General features: G+C 45.8%; 1 protein-coding gene across 4 annotated transcripts in view; it reads left to right on the top strand.

Moving 5' to 3' along the window:
• CEP85 (centrosomal protein 85) overlaps positions 1–20,825 on the top strand; it is a 162,880-nt gene that overhangs the window by 117,259 nt on the left and 24,796 nt on the right. For 3 of the 4 annotated variants that reach the window (XM_075351101.1, XM_075351103.1, XM_075351102.1), the window contains 3 exons: positions 558–712; positions 791–920; positions 2,638–2,688. The exons of the other annotated variant lie outside the window; for it this stretch is intronic. In XM_075351101.1, the coding sequence (XP_075207216.1) occupies positions 558–712; positions 791–920; positions 2,638–2,688 (336 nt within the window). The remainder of the gene's footprint in view (positions 1–557; positions 713–790; positions 921–2,637; positions 2,689–20,825) is intronic. 4 annotated transcript variants of the gene reach the window in all.

The raw sequence follows: 20,825 nt of genomic DNA on the forward strand, positions 1-20,825 counted from the left end.
TGGAGCTAGAAGAAAAGGAATTTACGGTAAGTAAACAAAATTCCCTTCTTTTACAACACAATGAACGCCGTAAAAACAACAAAACACAAAAACCAAAGGCAGAATTGCATTTTTTCCACTATTTTGAACTTTAGCTCATTTTTATGAGTTTCAGTGTATTATATAGTAACATGAATGGTGCCGTTGAAAAGTAGAATTTCTTCTGCAAAAAACAGCATTCACACATCTATGGTGACGAAAAAATAAAGAAGTTATGGCTGTTGAAGAAGGCAAGGAAAAAACGAAAGCACACAAACCAAAACTTCCCTTGTCCTTCAACAGTAATCTAAAAAATCAACTGCTTAACACTAGAAGTCCCAGAGAGGGGTCATTTAACATTTCTGCCATTGGAACCCTATGGAGCTCGAAATTCCTGGGACTTCTAGAACCTTTTATATAAAAAAGAGTGCATGGAAAAGTAACTTTTGTATTAACTTATACTTTGTACAAACAATTATTTTTCTTTTGTCTTCAGTTGTAATAAATGTTCTCTTGTTGAATGCATCTTTTTCTTGTAGCTAAAGGATTTTCAAGAGCAAAATAACGTACTCCAGGAACAAGTGTGCAATCTAAAGAGAAAGCTAGGCGAATCGAGAGCAAACTACAGGGAAAATGAGGCACAAATTTCATCTCAGAAGTTAAAGGAAGAGGAGCATGTGAAGAAAATAGAAGGGTACCAAACTAGAAAAAAATTGGATGCATTTGTGTTACTTTTAATCAAGTAGAATGATTTAACTTTTTTTTTTTTAAGTTTACAAAGTGAAATTAAGAAGCTTGAAATGACAGACTGGAAAGAGGAAGAAAGACGTTTGACTGAAGAGAGTAATAATTTACGTCAAGAATTAGAGTCTTTACATACAGAGCACGATTCTTTACAAAATGTAGGTTACCGCGTGTACAGTGCCTTGCGAAAGCATTCGGCCCCTTTGAATGTTTCAACCTTTTCCCACATCAGGCTTCAAACATAAAGATAAAAAAAAATTAAATTTTCTGGTGAAGAATCAACAAGTGGGACACAATTGTGAAGTTGAACGAAATGTATTACTTATTTTAAACTTTTATAAAAAATAAACTGAAAATTTGGGCGTGCGATATTATTCGTCCCCTTTAAGTTAATACTTTGTAGCGCCACCTTTTGCTTCGATTACAGCTGCAAGTCGCTTGGGGTATGTGTCTATCAGTTTTCCACATCGAGATACTGAAATTCTTGCCCATTCTTCCTTTGTAAACAGCTTGAGCTGAGTGAGGTTGGATGGAGAGCGTTTGTGAACAGCAGTTATCAGCTCTTTCCACAGATTCTCGATTGGATTCAGGTCTGGACTTTGATTTGGCCATTCTATCACCTGGATATGTTTGTGAACCATTCCATTGTAGATTTTGCTTTATGTTTGGGATCATTGTCTTGTTGGAAGACAAATCTCTGTCCCAGTCGACAAATCTCTGTCCCAGTCTCAGGTCTTTTGCAGACTCCAACAGGTTTTCTTCAAGATTGGTTCTGTATTTGGCTCCATCCATCTTCCCGTCAATTTTAACCATCTTCCCTGTCCCTGCTGAAGAAAATCAGGCCCAAACAATAATGCTGCCACCACCATGTTTGACAGTGGGGGATGGTGTGTTCAGGGTGACGAACTGTGTTGCTTTTACGCCAAACATATTGTTTGGCATTCTGCCCAAAAAGTTCGATTTTTGGTTTCATCTGACCAGAGCACCTTCTTCCACATGTTTGGTGTGTCTCCAAGGTGGCTTGTGGCAAAGTTTAAACGACACTTTTTATGGATATATTTGAGAAATTGCTTTCTTCTTGCCACTCTTCCATAAAGGCCAGATTTGTGCAGTGTACGATTGATTGTTGTCCTATGGACAGAGTCTCCCACCTCTGCTATAGATCTCTGCAGTTCCTCCAGAGTGATCATGGGCCTTTTGGCTGCATCTCTTATCAGTCTTCACCTTGTTTGAGATGAAATGTTTGAGGGATGGCCGGGTCTTGGTAGATTTGCAGTGGTATGATGCTCCTTCCATTTCAATATGATCGCTTGCACAGTGCTTCTTGGGATGTTTAAAGTTGTGGAAATCTTTTTGTAAGCAAATCCGGCTTTAAACGTCTCTACAACAGTATCACGGACCTGCCTGTTGTGTTCCTTGGTCTTCATGATGCTCTCTGTGCTTTAAACAGAACACAGACTATCACCGAGCAGGTGCATTTATACGGAGACTTGATTACACACAGGTGGCTTATATTTATCATCATCAGTCATTTAGGACAACATTGGATCATTCAGAGATCCTCAATGAACTTCTGGAGTGAGTTCGCTGCACTGAAAGTACAAGGGCCGAATAATGTTGCACGTCCCAATTTTTAGTTCATTTTTTTTTTTTTTTACAAAAGTTTAAAATAAGCAATAAATTTTGTTCAACTTCACAATTGTGTCCCACTTGTTGATTCTTCACCATAACATTACAATTTTTATCTTTGTTTGAAGCCTGAAATGTGGGAAAAGGTTGAAAAATTCAAGGGGGCCGAATACTTTTGCAAGGCACTGTATAGGGATTCTTGATGTGTCCAGTGTACATACATGTTGACCCTTGGTTTATTTTCAGGTGATAGAAAACCATAAGAAGAAAATTGAACAGATGTCCAATAAAATGAAAGTAAGTAAAAACTTTTGGCTACAATAAATATAATAATGAAAGGGCTAACCATTTCCAAAGTAAAATGAAAAATTAATTGGAGACCACAATCTAAAATGCTTGTCATATTTTTATGTAGTGAGGCACCTTCACCTTTTGTAACAAATTATATACTATAGTCATCTCCTTGCAATCCAAGCCTCCAAGAGGTAGCCTGCTTGAGACGAAGGTTACATCAGTAGTGATAGTGACACAGGCCCCACTTCATCAAAGCTTTGACGCCAGAATTCTGGTGTAAAAAGCTTTGAAAAATTGCAAAATTTAAGTGTAGCTCATTGCTTGGCATTTCATACTTTTGGCACTTTCACAGTCTCTCCCTGCTTTTACAAAATAGAGAGCAGGGATGGGATGCCATGGTGTTAGAGACGGGAGACTTTTTTTTTCATCTCAGGTAGCAGAGGATGGTTGGATCGGCAGCCGAATCCTGGAGACGCTCAATAAGTAAAGGCCGCTTTACACGCTGCGATCTCGTTACCGATATCTCTAGCATACGTACCCGCCTCCATCGGTTGTACGACACGGGCAAAACGCTGCCCGTGGCGCACATCACTCAGACCTGTCACACTACTACTTACCTGCCTAGCAACGTCGCTGTGACCGGCGAACCGCCTCCTTTTTTAAGGGGGCGGTTCGTTTTGCGTCACAGCGACGTCACTAAGCGGCCACCCAATAGAAGCGGAGGGGTGGAGATGAGCGGCCGTAACATCCCGCCCACCTCCTTCCTTCCTCATTGCCGGCGGCCAGTAAGGTGCGGTTCCTCGTTCCTTCGGTGTCACACATAGCGATGTGTGCTGCCACGGGAACGACAAACAACCTCGTACATGCAGCAGCAGCGATAATTGGGAATAAGGGGGCATGTCAACAATTAGCGATTTTTGAACGTTTTTGCGACGATTCAAAATCGCTCATAGGTGTCACACGCAACGACATCGCTAAAGCAGCCGGATGTACGTCACACATTCCGTGACCCCAACGAGATTGCTTGAGCGATGTCATAGCGTGTAAAGCGGCCTTAAGACGCATAGCCAGTGTCTTAGCTCAAGAGTATCACACACGTTTATTATAATAGCGAATATTTATAGGTTTCTGAAGTGCATAAAAATAGATTACACAATAGTTTTTTTTTGGACAAATTACATGTTCCCAGAGTAATTCATCAATTTTGACATGTTTATAGAACATCTTGCAATTTTTTGGCTAGAATGGACATTCTTTGGGTCAGTTTGACCTTGATAATTACAATATTACAGGATGCGATAACAAACACTCCTGCCAAAAATACATATTTCACAAGTTAACCCGTGGGTCAACAGATGTAGTTTTGAGAATAAGCTTGATTTTGGAGAAATAAAGGGAATAGTAGGACAGAAATGCATTTGTCCTACCACGAACACACGTGGCTGAACTCAGAAAATAGTGTCTTATTTAACAGTGGCTCCTCTAATTCATGACAAGCTGGGGAGTTCTGTACACCATACGTCTAAAGGCCCAGTCACACTAAACAACTTACCAGCGATCCCAACAACGATACAACTTGATAGGGATCGCTGGTAAGTTGCTAGGAGGTCGCTGGTGAGATGTCACACTAAGCGACGTTCCAGCGATCCCACCAGCAACCTGACCTGGCAGGGATTGCTGGAGTGTCGCTACAGGGGTTGCTGGTAAGCTGTCACATAGCCAGATCTCACCAGCAACCAGTGACCAGCCCCCAGCCAGCAGCACGCGTGGAGGCGATGCTGCGCTTGGTAACTAAGGTAAATATCGGGTAACCAACCCGATATTTACCTTGGTTACCAGCGCACACCGCTTAGCGCTGGCTCCCTGCATACCTAGCCACAGTACACATCAGGTTAATTACCCGATGTGTACTCTGCTACGTGTGCAGGCAGCAGGGAGCCGGCTTCTGCGGACGCTGGTAACCACGGTAAACATCGGGTAACCAAGAAGCCCTTACCTTGGTTACCCGATATTTACCTTCGTTACCAGCGTCCGCCGCTCTCACACTGCCAGTGCCGGCTCCCTGTTCCCTGCACTCCTAGCCACAGTACACATCAGGTTAATTACCCGATGTGTACTCCGGCTACGTGTGCAGAGACAATTCTTCATGCTGTTAGTATCAGTCCAAAAAACAGAATTAAAGGGATGGCTCTCAATGGCTCTTTATTGTCTTTTGTCTTTATCTTCTGTCTGTCTGTCTCCGTTTGTCTGTCTGTTTCTTTCCTTGTCTGTCTCTGTATCTCTTTGTCTGTCCCAGTCTGCCTCTTGTCCCTGTCTGCCTCTGTCCGTCTCTCCACAGAAATCATATTACCTCACACAAGCTTCTTATACTAAGAATGTCCTTTGTTGCCTATAGCAACCAGTCAGAGCTCCTATTAATGACTTGTAGCGCCCAGCTCCATTGGCTTTAATGGAAGCAGGTTTTTTGGAGAGTAACTGTAAAGCGCGGGGTTAAATTTTCCCATCAAAACATAGTCTATGACGTTTCCTGAGTCAAATGGGGTGTCTGTTCAAAATGTTGTGATTGTAAATGCGATGGTGCGGATTCCTTTAGCACTTTTAGCAGACATATACTAATAAAAAAATGTTATGTTATGGTGAAGAATCAACAAGTGGGACACAATTGTGAAGTTGAACAAAATTTATTGCTTAGTTTAAACTTTTATAAAAAAAAATAAACTGAAAATTGGGACGTGCAATAGTATTCGGCCCCTTTACTTTCAGTGCAGCAAACTCACTCCAGACTTTCATAGAGGAAACCCTGAATGATCCAATGTTGTCCTAAATGACTGATGATGATAAATATAATCGACCTGTGTGTAATCTAGCCTTCGTATAAATACACCTGCTCTGTTATGGTCTCAGTGTTCTGTTTAAAGCACAGAGAGCATCATGAAGACCAAGGAACACAACAGGCAGGTCCGTGATACTTTTGTGGAGAAGTTTAAAGCCGAATTTGGTTACAAAAAGATTTCCACAACTTTAAACATCCCAAGAAGCACTGTGCAAGTGATCATATTGAAATGAAAGGAGTCTGATACCCCTGCAAATCTACCAAGACCCGGCCGTCCCTCAAAAATTTCACTTCAAACAAGAAGACTGATCAGAGATGCAGCCAAGAGGCCCATGATCACTCTGGATGAACTGCAGAGATCTACAGCTGAGGTGGGAGAGTCTGTCCATAGGACAACAATCAGTCGTACACTGCAGAAATCTGGCTTTTATAGAAAAGTGGCAAGGAGAAAGCAATTTCTCAAAGATATCCATAAAAGGTGTGGTTTAAAATTTGCCACAAGCCACCTGGGAGACACACCAAATATGTGGAAGAAGGTGCTCCGGTCAGATGAAACCAAAATCAAACTGATTTGGCACAATGCCAAACGATATGTTTGGCGTAAAAGCAACAAAACTCATCACCCTGAACACACCATTGTGACGACATGGACTTTGTCAGTGCCTAGCAAGGGTTAAAGTTTCTGTACATTCAGCCGGACATGAAGATATTTTGTTTATACAGTTAGGTCCAGAAATATTTGGACAGTGACACAAGTTTTGTTATTTTAGCTGTTTTTACAAAAACATGTTCAGAAATACAATTATATATATAATATGGGCTGAAAGTTCACACTCCCAGCTGCAATATGAGAGTTTTCACATCCAAATCGGAGAAAGGGTTTAGGAATCATAGCTCTGTAATGCATAGCCTCCTCTTTTTAAAGTGACCAAAAGTAATTGGACAAGGGACTCTAAGGGCTGCAATTAACTCTGAAGGCGTCTCCCTCGTTAACCTGTAATCAAGTAGTTAAAAGGTCTGGGGTTGATTACAGGTGTGTGGTTTTGCATTTGGAAGCTATTGCTGTGACCAGACAACATGCGGTCTAAGGAACTCTCAATTGAGGTGAAGCAGAACATCCTGAGGCTGAAAAAAAAGAAAAAATCCATCAGAGAGATAGCAGACATGCTTGGCGTAGCAAAATCAACAGTCTGGTACATTCTGAGAAAAAAGGAATTGACTGGTGAGCTTGGGAACTCAAAATGTCCTGGGCGTCCACGGATGACAACAGTGGTGGATGATCGCCGCATACTTTCTTTGGTGAAGAAGAACCCGTTCACAACATCAACTGAAGTCCAGAACACTCTCAGTGAAGTAGGTGTATCTGTCTCTAAGTCAACAGTAAAGAGAAGACTCCATGAAAGTAAATACAAAGGGTTCACATCTAGATGCAAACCATTCATCAATTCCAAAAATAGACAGGCCAGAGTTAAATTTGCTGAAAAACACCTCATGAAGCCAGCTCAGTTCTGGAAAAGTATTCTATGGACAGATGAGACAAAGATCAACCTGTACCAGAATGATGGGAAGAAAAAAGTTTGGAGAAGAAAGGGAACGGCACATGATCCAAGGCACACCACATCCTCTGTAAAACATGGTGGAGGCAACGTGATGGCATGGGCATGCATGGCTTTCAATGGCACTGGGTCACTTGTGTTTATTGATGACATAACAGCAGACAAGAGTAGCCGGATGAATTCTGAAGTGTACCGGGATATACTTTCAGCCCAGATTCAGCCAAATGCCGCAAAGTTGATCGGACGGAGCTTCATAGTACAGATGGACAATGACCCCAAGCATACAGCCAAAGCTACCCAGGAGTTCATGAGTGCAAAAAAGTGGGACATTCTGCAATGGCCAAGTCAATCACCAGCTCTTAACTCAATTGAGCATGCATTTCACTTGCTCAAATCCAGACTTAAGACGGAAAGACCCACAAACAAGCAAGACCTGAAGGCTGCGGCTGTAAAGGCCTGGCAAAGCATTAAGAAGGAGGAAACCCAGCATTTGGTGATGTCCATGGGTTCCAGACTTAAGGCAGTGATTGCCTCCAAAGGATTCGCAACAAAATATTGAAAATAAAAATATTTTGTTTGGGTTTGGTTTATTTGTCCAATTACTTTTGACCTCCTAAAATGTGGAGTGTTTGTAAAGAAATGTGTACAATTCCTACAATTTCTATCAGATATTTTTGTTCAAACCTTCAAATTAAACGTTATAATCTGCACTTGAATTCTGTTGTAGAGGTTTCATTTCAAATCCAATGTGGTGGCATGCAGAGCCCAACTCGTGAAAATTGTGTCACTGTCCAAATATTTCTGGACCTAACTGTAAATGGGGGATAACCCCTCAATGTTTCGTTTTATTGAGTCTAGTGTTAAAGTTCTTGTTGATTCATGTAATTACCTTGACCATAGAGGATCTGATACCCAGACAAATCAATTGTGCAAACCTCCTTTGTATTGTTGGATGCGATGTGGCTGGGCTGTCTCCCTTGTTACTGTCCGAGACCATTACTAATAGGGATATTTTATATGCGGCTTGAGATCTAGCCATAAGAGCCCTGTCTTATCCACCAATCGTGAAGACCCCAATGGTCTGAATGGAGAGCTCAAGGGTATAAGGAGGAGGGCTGTCCATTGCCCAGGTAGACTCTTGCTACATGATACCAATCTAGGACCTGCGGATCCGATTGGCAAGCCATAGCTGAACCTGGATTATAACACTACATGGACTTCAGCATCGAATGCAAGGATTCGGCTGTGAAATCAAGGACTACCTAAGGAAGGAATCCAGCTTGGGACAATACAGTCACCGGACTACAGACTTTGCGGACCTCAGCCAGCTTCCTAAATCTGGGGTTATTCCATTCTTGGTGGGTGCCCGCCGAAAGCGGTGTGCTGCTGGTTTGGAGTAAGTAGCCCTGGAAGCTCTGAGGAATTGGACATTCTAATCCCTGGTGAGCCAGCGGAAGGGTGAGAAACTGTTGCCGGTTATATTCTGTGATTTTGCTGGTTAAGTGCCATATTCCGTTTATTGGATCCCCAAACAATTAAGTCTTAATATTGTGATTCCCTCATCCTGTGTTGTCTGAGTAGTGTTCCGCCCACGGTTAAGGAGGTCGGCCGTTCAGTTGGGTTGAGCCCTGGGCCATGCTGTCTTTCTAAAGGCGGCCGGGCCAGCGGACGAGAGCACCCACTGACCCCCGTCTCTCCACAAGCATCCCCACTGTCAAACATGGTAGTAGCAGCATCATGGTTTAGGCCTGCTTTCCTTCAGCAGGGACAGGGAAGATGGTTAAAATTGATGGGAAGATGGAGCCAAATACAGGACCATTCTTGAAGAAAACCTGTTGGAGTCTGCAAAAGACCTGAGACTGGGACGGAGATTTGTCTTTCAATAAAAAATAAATAAATTAATAATAAAAAGCAAAATCTACAATGGAATGGTTCACAAATAAACAAGAATGGCCAGGTCAAAGTCCAGACCTGAATCCAATTGAGAATCTGTGGAAAGAGCTGAAAACTGCTATTCACAAACGCTCTCCATCCAACCTCACTCAGCTCAACCTGTTTGCAAAGGAAAAATGGGCAAGAATTTCAGTCTCTCGATGTGCAAAACTGATACACATACCCCAAGCGACTTGCAGCTGTAAATGCAGCAAAAGGTGGCTACAAAGTATTAACTTTAAAGGGGCCGAATAATATTGCACGCCCCAATTTTCAGTTAATTATTTTTTTTTTATAAAAGTTTAAAATAAGCAATACATTTCGTTCAACTTCACAATTGTGTCCCACTTGTTGATTCTTCACCATAAAATTTAAATTTTTTTATCTTTGTTTGAAACATGAAATATGGTAAAAGTTTGAAAAATTTAAGGGGGCTGAATACTTTCGCAAAGCAGTACGTACATACATACACGCAGCTTTATATATTAGATTACATTAACAGCGGAGGGTAGATACGGGACGACTTCTGTTTCACACAAACACTGCGCTTTAACAGGTCCTCAGTGCCATCTCTTCAATTCTATTTTCTGGATTGTTTGTTTCTGAGCTCTGGATTGAGCAACGCTGCTTCCCATTGAGTCTTCATATTTCCTTCACCTGTTCTTTATGGCCCGACACACTGCAGCAGTGCAGGTGTTTTGTAATTGGATCTCCTATGCTGTTAAGGCCCAGTCACACACAACGACTTACCAGCGATCCCGAAAACGATGCGACCTGATAGGGATCACTGGGAGGTCGCTGGTGAGATGTCACACAGTTCTTACCAAAGACTCAGTAACGATACATGTCGCAGTAGCGACCTGTATAACGATCTCGGCAGTCACTGTGACCCTGTCACACAGTGTCAAACACAGCAATATGTCCTGCCCAGCAGGACATCGCCTTTGAAGAAAATGGCCTGGACCATTCTGCAACGACTAGCGATCTCACAGCAGGGGCCTGATCGCTGGTAGATGTCACACATAACGAGATCGCTAACGGGATCGCTACTGCGTCACAGAAACCGTGACTCAGCCGCGATCTCGCTAGCGATCTCGTTATGTGTGACGGTACCTTTTTAGTATCATTAAATCTTCCTCCACTCCATTTACACATTTGCTATCAGAATTCAAGCTATTGTTAATTTTACTGCCTGCGGTCATTAAGGGGTTATGTCCCAGCGGTCATACTGTTAATCCTCGCAGGCTGCTGCAAGCACCCTGCGGCGATCAGCGCACGTCAGCTGATTTCTACAACTGACGTGTGTGCCTGCTAGGCACGAGTGCAATCGTGTTCTCCCCCCCGTGCCTTTTAACCCCTTAAATGGCTCTGTCAGTATGTGACAGCGCCATTATAATAGTGATCGCGCTATAACTTACAGGCCTCCACCGGAAGTCACGTGACGTGATCACGTGGATCCGGTGGTTGCCATGGAAGCACAGGGTTATGTGATGACTCGTGTGCTCACATGACTAAGGTCCTGTAAGAAACAGCCGAGTACTGGCTGTTACAAGAGATGATAATTTCTCCTGGTCTGAGCGTTGCTGCTCTAATCGGGAGAAATGAATGAGCGATCAGACAGCTGATCATTATAGCCCCCCTAGGGGGACTAGTAAAGATAAAAAAAAAAAAAGTTTTGAAAAAATTCAAATCACCCCCTTTTGCCCCATTGAAAATTAAAGGGTTAAAAAAAAGAAACAATATACACACATTTGGTATCACCGCGTTCAGAAATGCCCGATCTATCAAAATAAAAAATCAATTAATCTGATCGGTAAACGGCGTAGCGGCAAAATAATTCCAAACCCAAAATTGTTTTTTAGTAGCCACAAATTTTGCGCAAAATGCAATAACAGGCGATCAAAACGTAGCATCTGCGCAGAAATAATACCGTTAAAAACGTCAGCTCAAGATTCAAAAAGTCACTGAGCCATAGATCCCGAAAAGTTAGACCGCTACAAGTCTCGGAAAATGGTGCAAAACGCATGCCACTTTCTTTGGACAAACTTCTAATTTTTGTTTAACCCCCGTAGATAAAAGTAAACCTATATATGTTTGGTGTCTCCGAACTCGCACCGACCTGACGCATCACACTGACACATCAGTTTTACCATGTAGTGAACACAGTTAATAAAATATCTCAAAAACAACAGTGCAATTGCACTTGTTTTTGTGCAATTTTTCTGCATTTGGATTTTTTTTTTGCCGTTTCCCAGTACACTATATGGTAAAACTCATGGTTTAATTTAAAAGTACAGCTCGTTCCGCAAAAAAACGAGCCCTCCTATGACAATATTGACTGAAAAATAAAAAAGTTACATCTCTGAGAAGAATAGCGAAAAAAAAACGGAAAGCGCAAAATCGGCCGGTCGTGAAGGGGTTAAAGTAGGGATAGGTATGTACTTACACATATGGACAGCTGGGAATTCCAGTCTGTAGATCAATTCCATACTACCCAACTGTGATAAGCAAGTCTATACACCAGTATTTCAATTATTGAAATTATACAACATCTCTGTACATTTTTTTTCATCAGCACCTTCTCTTTCATCTGACAAATTATTAGTGTCTGCTTTGTAACAAGACACTAAATAAGTTGGCCACCCCTTTAAAACATTTCCTTTCTTTGTCGCTCCATTGGGAGACCCAGACAATTGGGTGTATAGCTTCTGCCTCCGGAGGCCACACAAAGTATTACACTTTTAAAAAAGTGTAACCCCTCCCCTCTGCCTATACACCCTCCCGTGCATCACGGGCTCATCAGTTTTATACTTTGTGTTGAAGGAGGCACACATGCACACAATGCTCCACATTTTAGTTAGCAGCAGCTGCTGATTATATCGTATGGAAGAAAAGAGGGCCCCTAACAGGGCCCCCGGCATGCTCCCTTCTCACCCCACTGAGTCAGCGGTGCTGTTAAGGTTGAGGTACCCATTGCGGGTACACAGGCAGGAGCCACATGCCGTTTTCCTTCCCCATCCCTTAGGGGCTCTGGGGAAGTGGGATCCTAACCGGTCATCCAGCCACTGGGACCGGGCTCCCTCCGCAGCCCCTGGGGGAATCTGCCGGACAGGAGACGGAGTATCGTCAGGGACATGGCCCTGCATCTACAGGTACTCTGTGTCCCCGTTGGGACGGTGCATGAAGCACCTTGGCCTCAGACGCAGTTGCGACTGCGGTGTGGATTTTTTGTCTGGGACTACCGCGCCGACCGTGCCTGTTTGCCGGCCGCGGTTTTTACTTTAGTCCCCGGCTTTTGCGGCCTAGTGTGTTAAACTCCCGCCCCTGAGCCTGCCAGTCAGGGAAAAAGGCGGGACGGTCGGTATGATGCCGACAGTGAGGGCTGGAGCACACTTCGCTGTCCACCGCCCCCCTCACTGATCACTATGGGCCACCAGGTTCCCGCACTTTTGCGGTTCCGCCCACGGCTCTCTCCTCCCCTCGGAACGCCGGCAGCCATTGTTATAATTCTGCCGGTGGAGGATCTCAGAATCTGCTCCACTGCTCTGGGAGAGGGGGATTCTAACCGGTCGCCATGCCTGGGACCGGGCTCCATCCGCAGCCCCTGGGGGATTCTGACGGACAGGAGACTGGACATCATCAGGGACAGAGCCCTGCATCATAAGGTACTCTGTGTCCCCTGAGGGACGGTGCATGCAGCATCTGTGTTACAAACGCCACAGCGGTTGCTGAGTGGTTTGTGAGACTGGGACGACCGCGCCATGTTTGCCGGCCGCGTTTTTAAATTTAGTCCCCGGCTCTTGCGGCCTAGTACCATATACTCCCGTTCTCGGGCCTGCCAGTTAGGAGTAACGACGGGACGGCCGACTGGACGTCGGCAGGGAGGGCTGGAGCATACGTTGGTATCCTCCTTCCCCCTCACTGAGCACTGTGGGGCACCAGTTTTCAGGTGCTGACCCCCCTTGGTTCCGCAGTGTATATATATATGTTTATTTATATGGTATATGATCTCACTGTTCGGCAGCATTATTTGCTTTTGGCTGTATACCCTCACTGATTACTCTGCGGACGACATGCTATTGTCTGCTCTTAAAGAGTAAGGGTGCCAAGGCACTGGCTTATTTTACAACCTGTACCTCTTGTGCGGCTATATTACAGGCAGGTTCCACATACCCACATTGTGTACAATGCTTGGCCCCGAGGGCACTCACTCAGCCGGAGCCTCCGGCACTGGTGGGACCCTCGGCCAGGTGGTACCGCCGGTTTCCACTGCACAGATGACAGGGACAGAGTTTACATGTTGGAATCAGCAAATCTCTGAGTAGCTTTCACATTCCAGGACTCAGTCTATGGACAGAGGGTCTGCTAAGATACTGGAAGCCTTGCAGTCCAGACCGATAGCACAGGGCCAGGGAGCTGTGAGTTCATCGCTCCCGGGTCCCTCTGGGTCGGTACAACAAGGGGCTCCTGGGGTAACACCCAGATCCCACGGTGAGAACTCCGTCACGGACCGGGGCCTCTGATAGGCTAAGCGGGCCCGCTGGGAACCTTCCCCGACTTCATCAGGAGTGCGTGTTTCGATCACTCTAACTCCAGAGGGGCCGTCCAGAAGCACAGAACTTTACGGACAAGCGCTTACTAAGCGCCTTATTGACACACGTTACCCTTTTCCCCCCTGACGTTGTTAAGGGTTGGGCTCAGTGTCACAGGGTGGATCCTCCAGTCTCTAGGCTGGCGGCTAGATCCGTAGTATTAGTGGCAGATGTCCATCTCTCAGGAATGCCACTGACAGGCAAATAAAGCTTATGATGAAATCCATCTATGAAGCCATAGTCGCATCTTTTGCTCCAGCCTTCGCAGCCGTGAGGGCACTCCAAGCTATCTCAGCTTCTCTGGCTGAGATTATTGCGGTTGCACATACCTCTGCCCCGCAGGTTGTGTCCTTCACTTCTCAGGCGTAGGTTTTTTCGTTCTACGCTATTAACGCCGTTCCTGGACTCTGCGAGCCGTACAGCGGTAGCATCCACCAATTCGGTGGCAGTCTGCAGGGCCATGTGGCTACGTGAATGGAAGGCAGGCTCTGCTTCCAAGAAGTTCTTAACCGGTTTGCCATTTTCTGGCGACCGTTTGTTTGGCGAGCAATTGGATGAAGTTACTAGACAGTCCAAGGGAAAGGTCTCGTCCTTGCCCCAGTCCAAAGGTTTCGGTCATTTCGGTCCTCAGCAAAGTTCCGTTCCTCCACGTCCAACAGGTCAGAGGAGGGCTAGAGGAACTCTTCTGCATGGCGGTCTAAGTCACAAGGCGGCTTCCTCATGACTTCGACCTCACCAAGACCGCGTCCTCGGTCGGTGGCAGGCTCTCCCGCTTTTGCGACGCCTGGTGGCCACATGTCCAAGACCGATGGGTGAGAGACATTCTGTCTCACGGTTACAGGATAGAGCTCTGCTCTCGTCCTCCGACTCGTTTCTTCAAAACATCTCCGCCCCCCGAGCGAGCCGATGCACTTTTTCAGGCGGTGAACACTCTGAAGCCTCGATGTCACAAGGAGACTTCCTAGCATCAATTGACATCAAGGATGCTTATCTCCATGTGCCGATCGCACCCGAGCTTCAACGCTTTCTGCGTGTCGCCATCAGGGACGAACACCTTCAGTTCGTGGCACTGCCATTCGGCCTGGCGACAGCCCCACGGGTCTTCACCAAGGTCATGGCAGCAGTGGTGGCGGTCCTACACTCTCAGGGCCGCTCGGTGATCACTTACCTAGACGATCTTCTAGTCAAGACACCCTCCTGGGTGGCATGTCAACACAACCTGACCATTGCTCTGGAGACTCTCCAGGGGTTCGGGTGGATCATCAAATTTCCAAGGTCAAAACTGACACCGACCCAATCACTGACTTGCCTCGGGATGGAGTTTCATACTCTCTCAGCGATAGTGAAGCTTCCGCTGCATAGTCAGCGTTCACTACAGACAGGGGTGCAATCTCTCCTTCGGGCCCAGTCACCCCTTGAGGCGCCTCATGCACTTTCTAAGGAAGATGGTGGCAGCAAGGGAGGCAGTTCCCTTGCGCAGTTTCGTCTGCGTTCGATTCTATCGGACACCGCAAATGGGACAGGAGGTCGACGTCCCTAGACAAGAACGTCTCTCTTCCCTTGCAGCAAAACCTCTCTTCAGTGGTGTCTTTTTTCCACTTCCTGGGCGAAGGAAAAATCCTTCCGGCCCCCAGCCGGGGCTGTGGTCACGACGGACGCGAGTCTGTCAGGGTGGGGAGCGGTCTTCCTCCACCACTCGGCTCAGGGAACCTGGACTCCGACAGAGTCCTCCCTTCAGATCAATGTTCTGGAGATAAGGGCAGTGGATCTAGCCCTAAAGGTGTTCCAGCGGTGGCTGGAGGGCAGGCAGATCCGAATTCAGTCGGACAACGCCATGGCGGTTGCGTACATCAACCAACAGAGTGGCACACGCAGTCGTCAAGCCTTCCGAGCAGTTCGGCGGATTCGGCTGTGGGCGGAAGCCACAGCCTCCACCATCTCCGCAGTTCACATCCCGGGCGTAGAAAACTGGGAAGCAGATTTTCTCAGTCGCCAGGGCATGGACGCAGGGGAATGGTCTCTTCACCCGGACGTGTTTCTAGAGATCTGTTGCCGCTGGGGAACGCCGGACGTCGATCTAATGGCGTCTCGGCACAACAACAAAGTCCCGGCATTCATGGCTCGGTCCAAGGATCACAGAGCTCTGGCGGCAGACGCGCTAGTTCACGACTGGTCGCAGTTTCGACTGCCTTATGTATTTCCTCCTCTGGCACTACTGCCCAGAGTGTTACGCAAGATCAGGTCAGACTGTCGCCGCGCCATCCTCGTCGCTCCAGACTGGCCGAGGTGATCGTGGTACCTGGATCTGTGGCACCTCACGGTGGGTCAACCGTGGACACTCCCAGACCGACCAGACTTGCTGCCTCAAGGGCCATATTTCCTTCTGAATTCTGCGGCTCTAAACCTGACTGTGTGGCCATTGAGTCCTGGCTCCTAGTGTCATCAGGGATATCTCCAGATGTCATTGCCACCATGAGACAGGCCAGGAAACCAACGTCCGCCAAGATCTATCACAGGACTTGGAGGATCTTCTTATCCTGGTGCTCTGATCAGGGTTTTACTCCCTGGCCGTTTGCCTTGCCCACTTTTTCTTTCTTTCCTTCAATCCGGAATGGACAAGGGCTTGTCTCTCGGCTCTCTCAAGGGACAAGTATCGGCGCTTTCCGGTCCCACCTTACAAGCGTCCGTTAACACCCTCGGATCTTAACAGGGTGCTGACGACTCTTCAGAAGCCACTTTTCGAGCCGATGCGGGATCTCTCTATCTCGCCTTTCGCAAAGGGTGGCCTTCCTAGTGGCAGTCACATCACTCAGAAGAGTGTCTCAGCTAGCAGCGCTGTCATGCAAAGCCCCCGTCCTGGTGTTTCACCAGGATAGGGTGGTTCTACGTCCGGTCCCGGACTTTCTCCCTAAGGTATCCCCGTTTCATCTCAATCAGGATATCGTCTTACCCTCTTTGGGTCCGCATCCAGTTCACCAATGCGACAAGGATTTGCATTTATTAGATCTGGTGAGAGCACTCCGGCTCTACATTTCTCGCACGGCGCCCCTGCGCCGGTCTGATGCGCTCTTGTCCTGATCGCGGGCCAGAGTAAGGGATTTCAGGTTTTCAAGTCAACCTTGGCTCGGTGGATCAAGGAACCGATTCTTGAAGCCTACCGTTCTTTTAGGCTTCCGATTCCTGCAGGGCTGAAGGCCCATTCTACCAGAGCCGTCGGTGTCCTGGGCATTGCGACACCAGGCTACGGCTCGGCAGGTGTGTCAGGCGGCTACCTGGTCGAGTCTGCACACTTTCACGAAACACTATCAGGTGCATGCCGATGATTCGGCAGATGCCAGCCTAGGTAGGCGACTCCTTCAGGCGGCAGTTGCCCACCTGTAAGAGGGGGCCGTTTTTTCGGCTCTTTTTATCGAGGTATTCTTCTACCCACCCAGGGATTGCTTTTGGACATCCCAATTGTCTGGGTCTCCCAATGGAGCGACAAAGAAGGGAATTTTGTTTACTTACCGTAAATTCCTTTTCTTCTAGCTCCTATTGGGAGACCCAGCACCCGCCCCTGTTCCCTTCGGGCTGTTGTTCTTTTGTGTACACATGTTGTTCATGTTGAATTGTTCTTTTGGTTCATGGTTTCAGTTCTCCGAACATCCTTCGGATTGAATTTACCTTAGACCAATTTATAAGTTTCCTCCTTCCTGCTTTGGCACCAAAACTGATGAGCCCGTGATGCACGGGAGGGTGTATAGCAGAGGGGAGGGGTTACACTTTTTAAAGTGTAATACTTTGTGTGGCCTCCGGAGGCAGAAGCTATACACCCAATTGTCTGGGTCTCCCATTAGGAGCTAGAAGAAAAGGAATTTACGGTAAGTAAACAAAATTCCCTTCTTCTGTGTCCATGGTGGGTGAGGGGGGGCAGAAAAAAGGGTGGTCTCCTATCACAATATCACTGAGACAAATATACCTTAAAATAGAAATAGATCTATGAGGAAAGTTATGTAAAAATTTAAAGGAGTATCCCCATCTCCAAGATCCTATCCCAATATGTAGTAGGTGTTATAATTTTAGCAAATACCTCCAATTAGAAATTAAGTATAGTTTTCATGATATAGCACTGTCTCTTACCTCATGTGCAAAGCATTTTTTTCCAACACCTTTTTGTAGTGGGATGCGTGGATCTATGTGGGTCTCCCTTCTACTTTTACAGCAGTGCTGATCATCAGGAAACCTTGGAAGGTCACATCATATCTGGTTCCAGGGCTTGTAGACAGCCATCTCCTTATCTGGATCTGGAGTGGAGGAGAACACTGAACGTATCTTAAGCAAATGTTTAGTTACTTTAACTAAACCTGTTGTTTAATTATCTGGGGATACTTCTAAACAGGATTTCATAGGGTCTCAACTTAGTGGTCCTTGCTGGGGTGTGTCTGACACTAAACAATGCAAAGGGAAGACTCTCATACCCTTGTTTCCTACACTGACCCAACCTCTCAACCCTCCCACTATTCTGTGGATGGTATGGGGTGTGTAGGGTCAGTTCTGTCCCCAAGGCCTGACATATCTCTTTGGCTGGCAGTAAAAGCAGGTCCCTAGCCACTTTTTATGGTCTCCGGGAGCACGCAGCTGCACACCATCTCAGTCCTCTTCTTCTTCGGAGACTTGCTTTTGTAGGGTCAGGACAGTGGTTTCTCAAGACTTTCCATCTTTCCTTTTTTCTTCACATCGGGGTCACTTAAGGAGCACAGATTTGCTGACTGTTTCTGTGGTAAGTGGTCACATTGCTGCTTCTTTGGCTGTTCTGTCAGCGAGGGCATTTATTACCGCTTCCCTTGATTCTTCCAATGTAGGCCTCATATCTGCTCACCGCGACTGTCTGGCAATAGCAAAGCTTCCATCAGTACTTTTATGGCCTCATTGTAACGTACATTTCCATTCGCGGTGATAAAGTCTCTCGTCTTCCATTACAGAGTAGATGTTGGCTGCCATCTTGCAGTCTTCAGTGAAAGCACATACTTGTGCTTCTTTTGCAGACAGTAATGAGGGTAGCAACTGCTCTCGGCACACCGTTTTCTGCTACTACCACCACCATACCGTCCTTCTTGATCTGCACATGTTGATCCATCCGCAAAGGGGTTAAGTCAGGGTCTTCCAAGGGTGTATCCATCACCGTATCGAATCCAGAGGTTTCCTGTCTCAGGAGTTCAAGGCAATCATGTAAAGCTATGCCAGTGTCGACCACCACTTCCACCAAGGTGTCAGAGGTGAGACACTCCCCTCTTGGAAGAGGGAGAAGTGTAGCAGGATTAAGGACCACACACCAGGAGATGATGACATTGTCAGGGAGCAGTGATGTCATGCTGAGCATTGATCTTTAACTGGTGCTTTAGGTTGGTGTTTCTCGGACAACTGGATGCAAACTGGCTGAGTAGTATCTAAAGGACCGCTGTCTTTCTCCATAGCAAACAGGTATAATGATTTCTGGTAGTCGGGCAGGCCCAGGGCTGGAGATAACGTGATGACACTCTTCAGGTGACTATGAATGCAGCACATTTGTAAGTGGGGTGGTCTTGTAAGTTGCTTGATTCATCTCTATACCTCTTGCCACTTGAAAGAGCGTTTCTTGGTCCTTCACTCTGTAATCAGGAGTTACCAGCTGTAGTTGTTTGCGTATGGGCTCTCGGAGACCTGATTACAAAGGACTATACCCAGGTTTGTATGGAGGAGCAATGAGTGTAAATTGGGGTCAGGAGAACACTGACATTCTAAAAACTAAGATCCCCTAAAACCCCAGAAAAAGAGCACGAGTGTTAGGTAACTAACTGGCAGCACCCCTTTACTATATATACACAACTATAAATAGCAGTGGAGTGTGCCTACTCTACCTAGATGCCTCGTGACCACCTAAGAAACTAGCTAGCCTCAAAGAAAAAGAAAGAAATCCTCACTTGCCTCAGAGCGGCCCCAAAGAGCTAGATAAAGCACCCAACATATAACAACGATGATGTAAGAAGTAAACAATTCACAGTTGGTTAGGGATAGACTTGAGCAAAGTGAGCCCTGCTAACTAAGACACAAGGATAGGATAGATCACTGGGTGCTGCCAGCAAAAACCCTAATATATGCCAACTCCTGATGATCAAAATCCCCTTAGGACCATTTGATCTTCCACCCTCTACATCAGGGAACTCTTGTGCAAAATACCAGGCAGGATAATATACAAGCGAGTTTATCTCAAAAATTGGCTAAGTAGGAACTGCCATAGGCAGAAAAATATTCACTGTCCACCAGGACTAATACTGAGCAGTCAATTGATGTGGTGTAATAAATTATATACTAGGTACAGCAAAAACAAATATGCAAAAGTGAAGGAAAAGGGTTTTTACAGGACTATCAGCAATGTCCTTTTGTCAAGGTTCATTAGTGGGAACATAATGGGGCACAAATGCATATGTAAGCAAAAAATGTAGTGTGTATTTCAGGTCCCTCCTCTGCAGCATCAGCAATAAACAGAGCATTGGGTCCTAAGATGGCGGCTGGGGAAAAAAAAAAAAGGAACTGGGTGTCGGCCAGACTAAAATGGCATCAAAAGAGGAACTAGGTAGTGTCCAAAATGGCGTCCACAGAGGCCTGGGAAGGAGGGACGTGGGGCGTGCCATCTACATTCAGGACAGGAAAGAATTGGGTGGGCTTACGTGGACACAGTGCTTCACAGACAGTACACAAGTCCAACCTATGGGGACAGCTTATAGGGTGGAGGGCATTGTCTTCTAATAGGCCTGGGAGAAGCCATTTTCACAGACAGGCAATATACATGTAGTGTAGTTACTAGATTCAGAATTACATCTCTTCAATCCATCTCAATATTTTCACTTCCCTTGACATTCTATAAATATCACATCACAATATCACATCGTTTTCCTCAATCTCTCCTCATCTAATCTCCCCCCTGGGGAGATTCTCCATTTGTTATTTTTTTTTTCAACATGCTTCTGTCACTTACAGATTACTTCATCATAAACTTGCAGGTCAAATTTTCATAGATCTCCTCAAACAGAAAACTAACACTTTTTTTTTTTTTACTCTTTTTTTTTTTTGTAATTTCATCATTTCTCAGGTCCTTCTGCACCAGAAACTGCTTTAATTCACAGAATTATATAAATATCTAGATTCTATCTCCATTCACAACAGCAACACAACATGTTCATCTGTCGCTACTCCAGCATATATGTCTAG

The sequence above is a fragment of the Anomaloglossus baeobatrachus genome, chromosome 5 (genome assembly GCF_048569485.1).
Source record: "Anomaloglossus baeobatrachus isolate aAnoBae1 chromosome 5, aAnoBae1.hap1, whole genome shotgun sequence".
NCBI lineage: Eukaryota > Metazoa > Chordata > Amphibia > Anura > Aromobatidae > Anomaloglossus > Anomaloglossus baeobatrachus.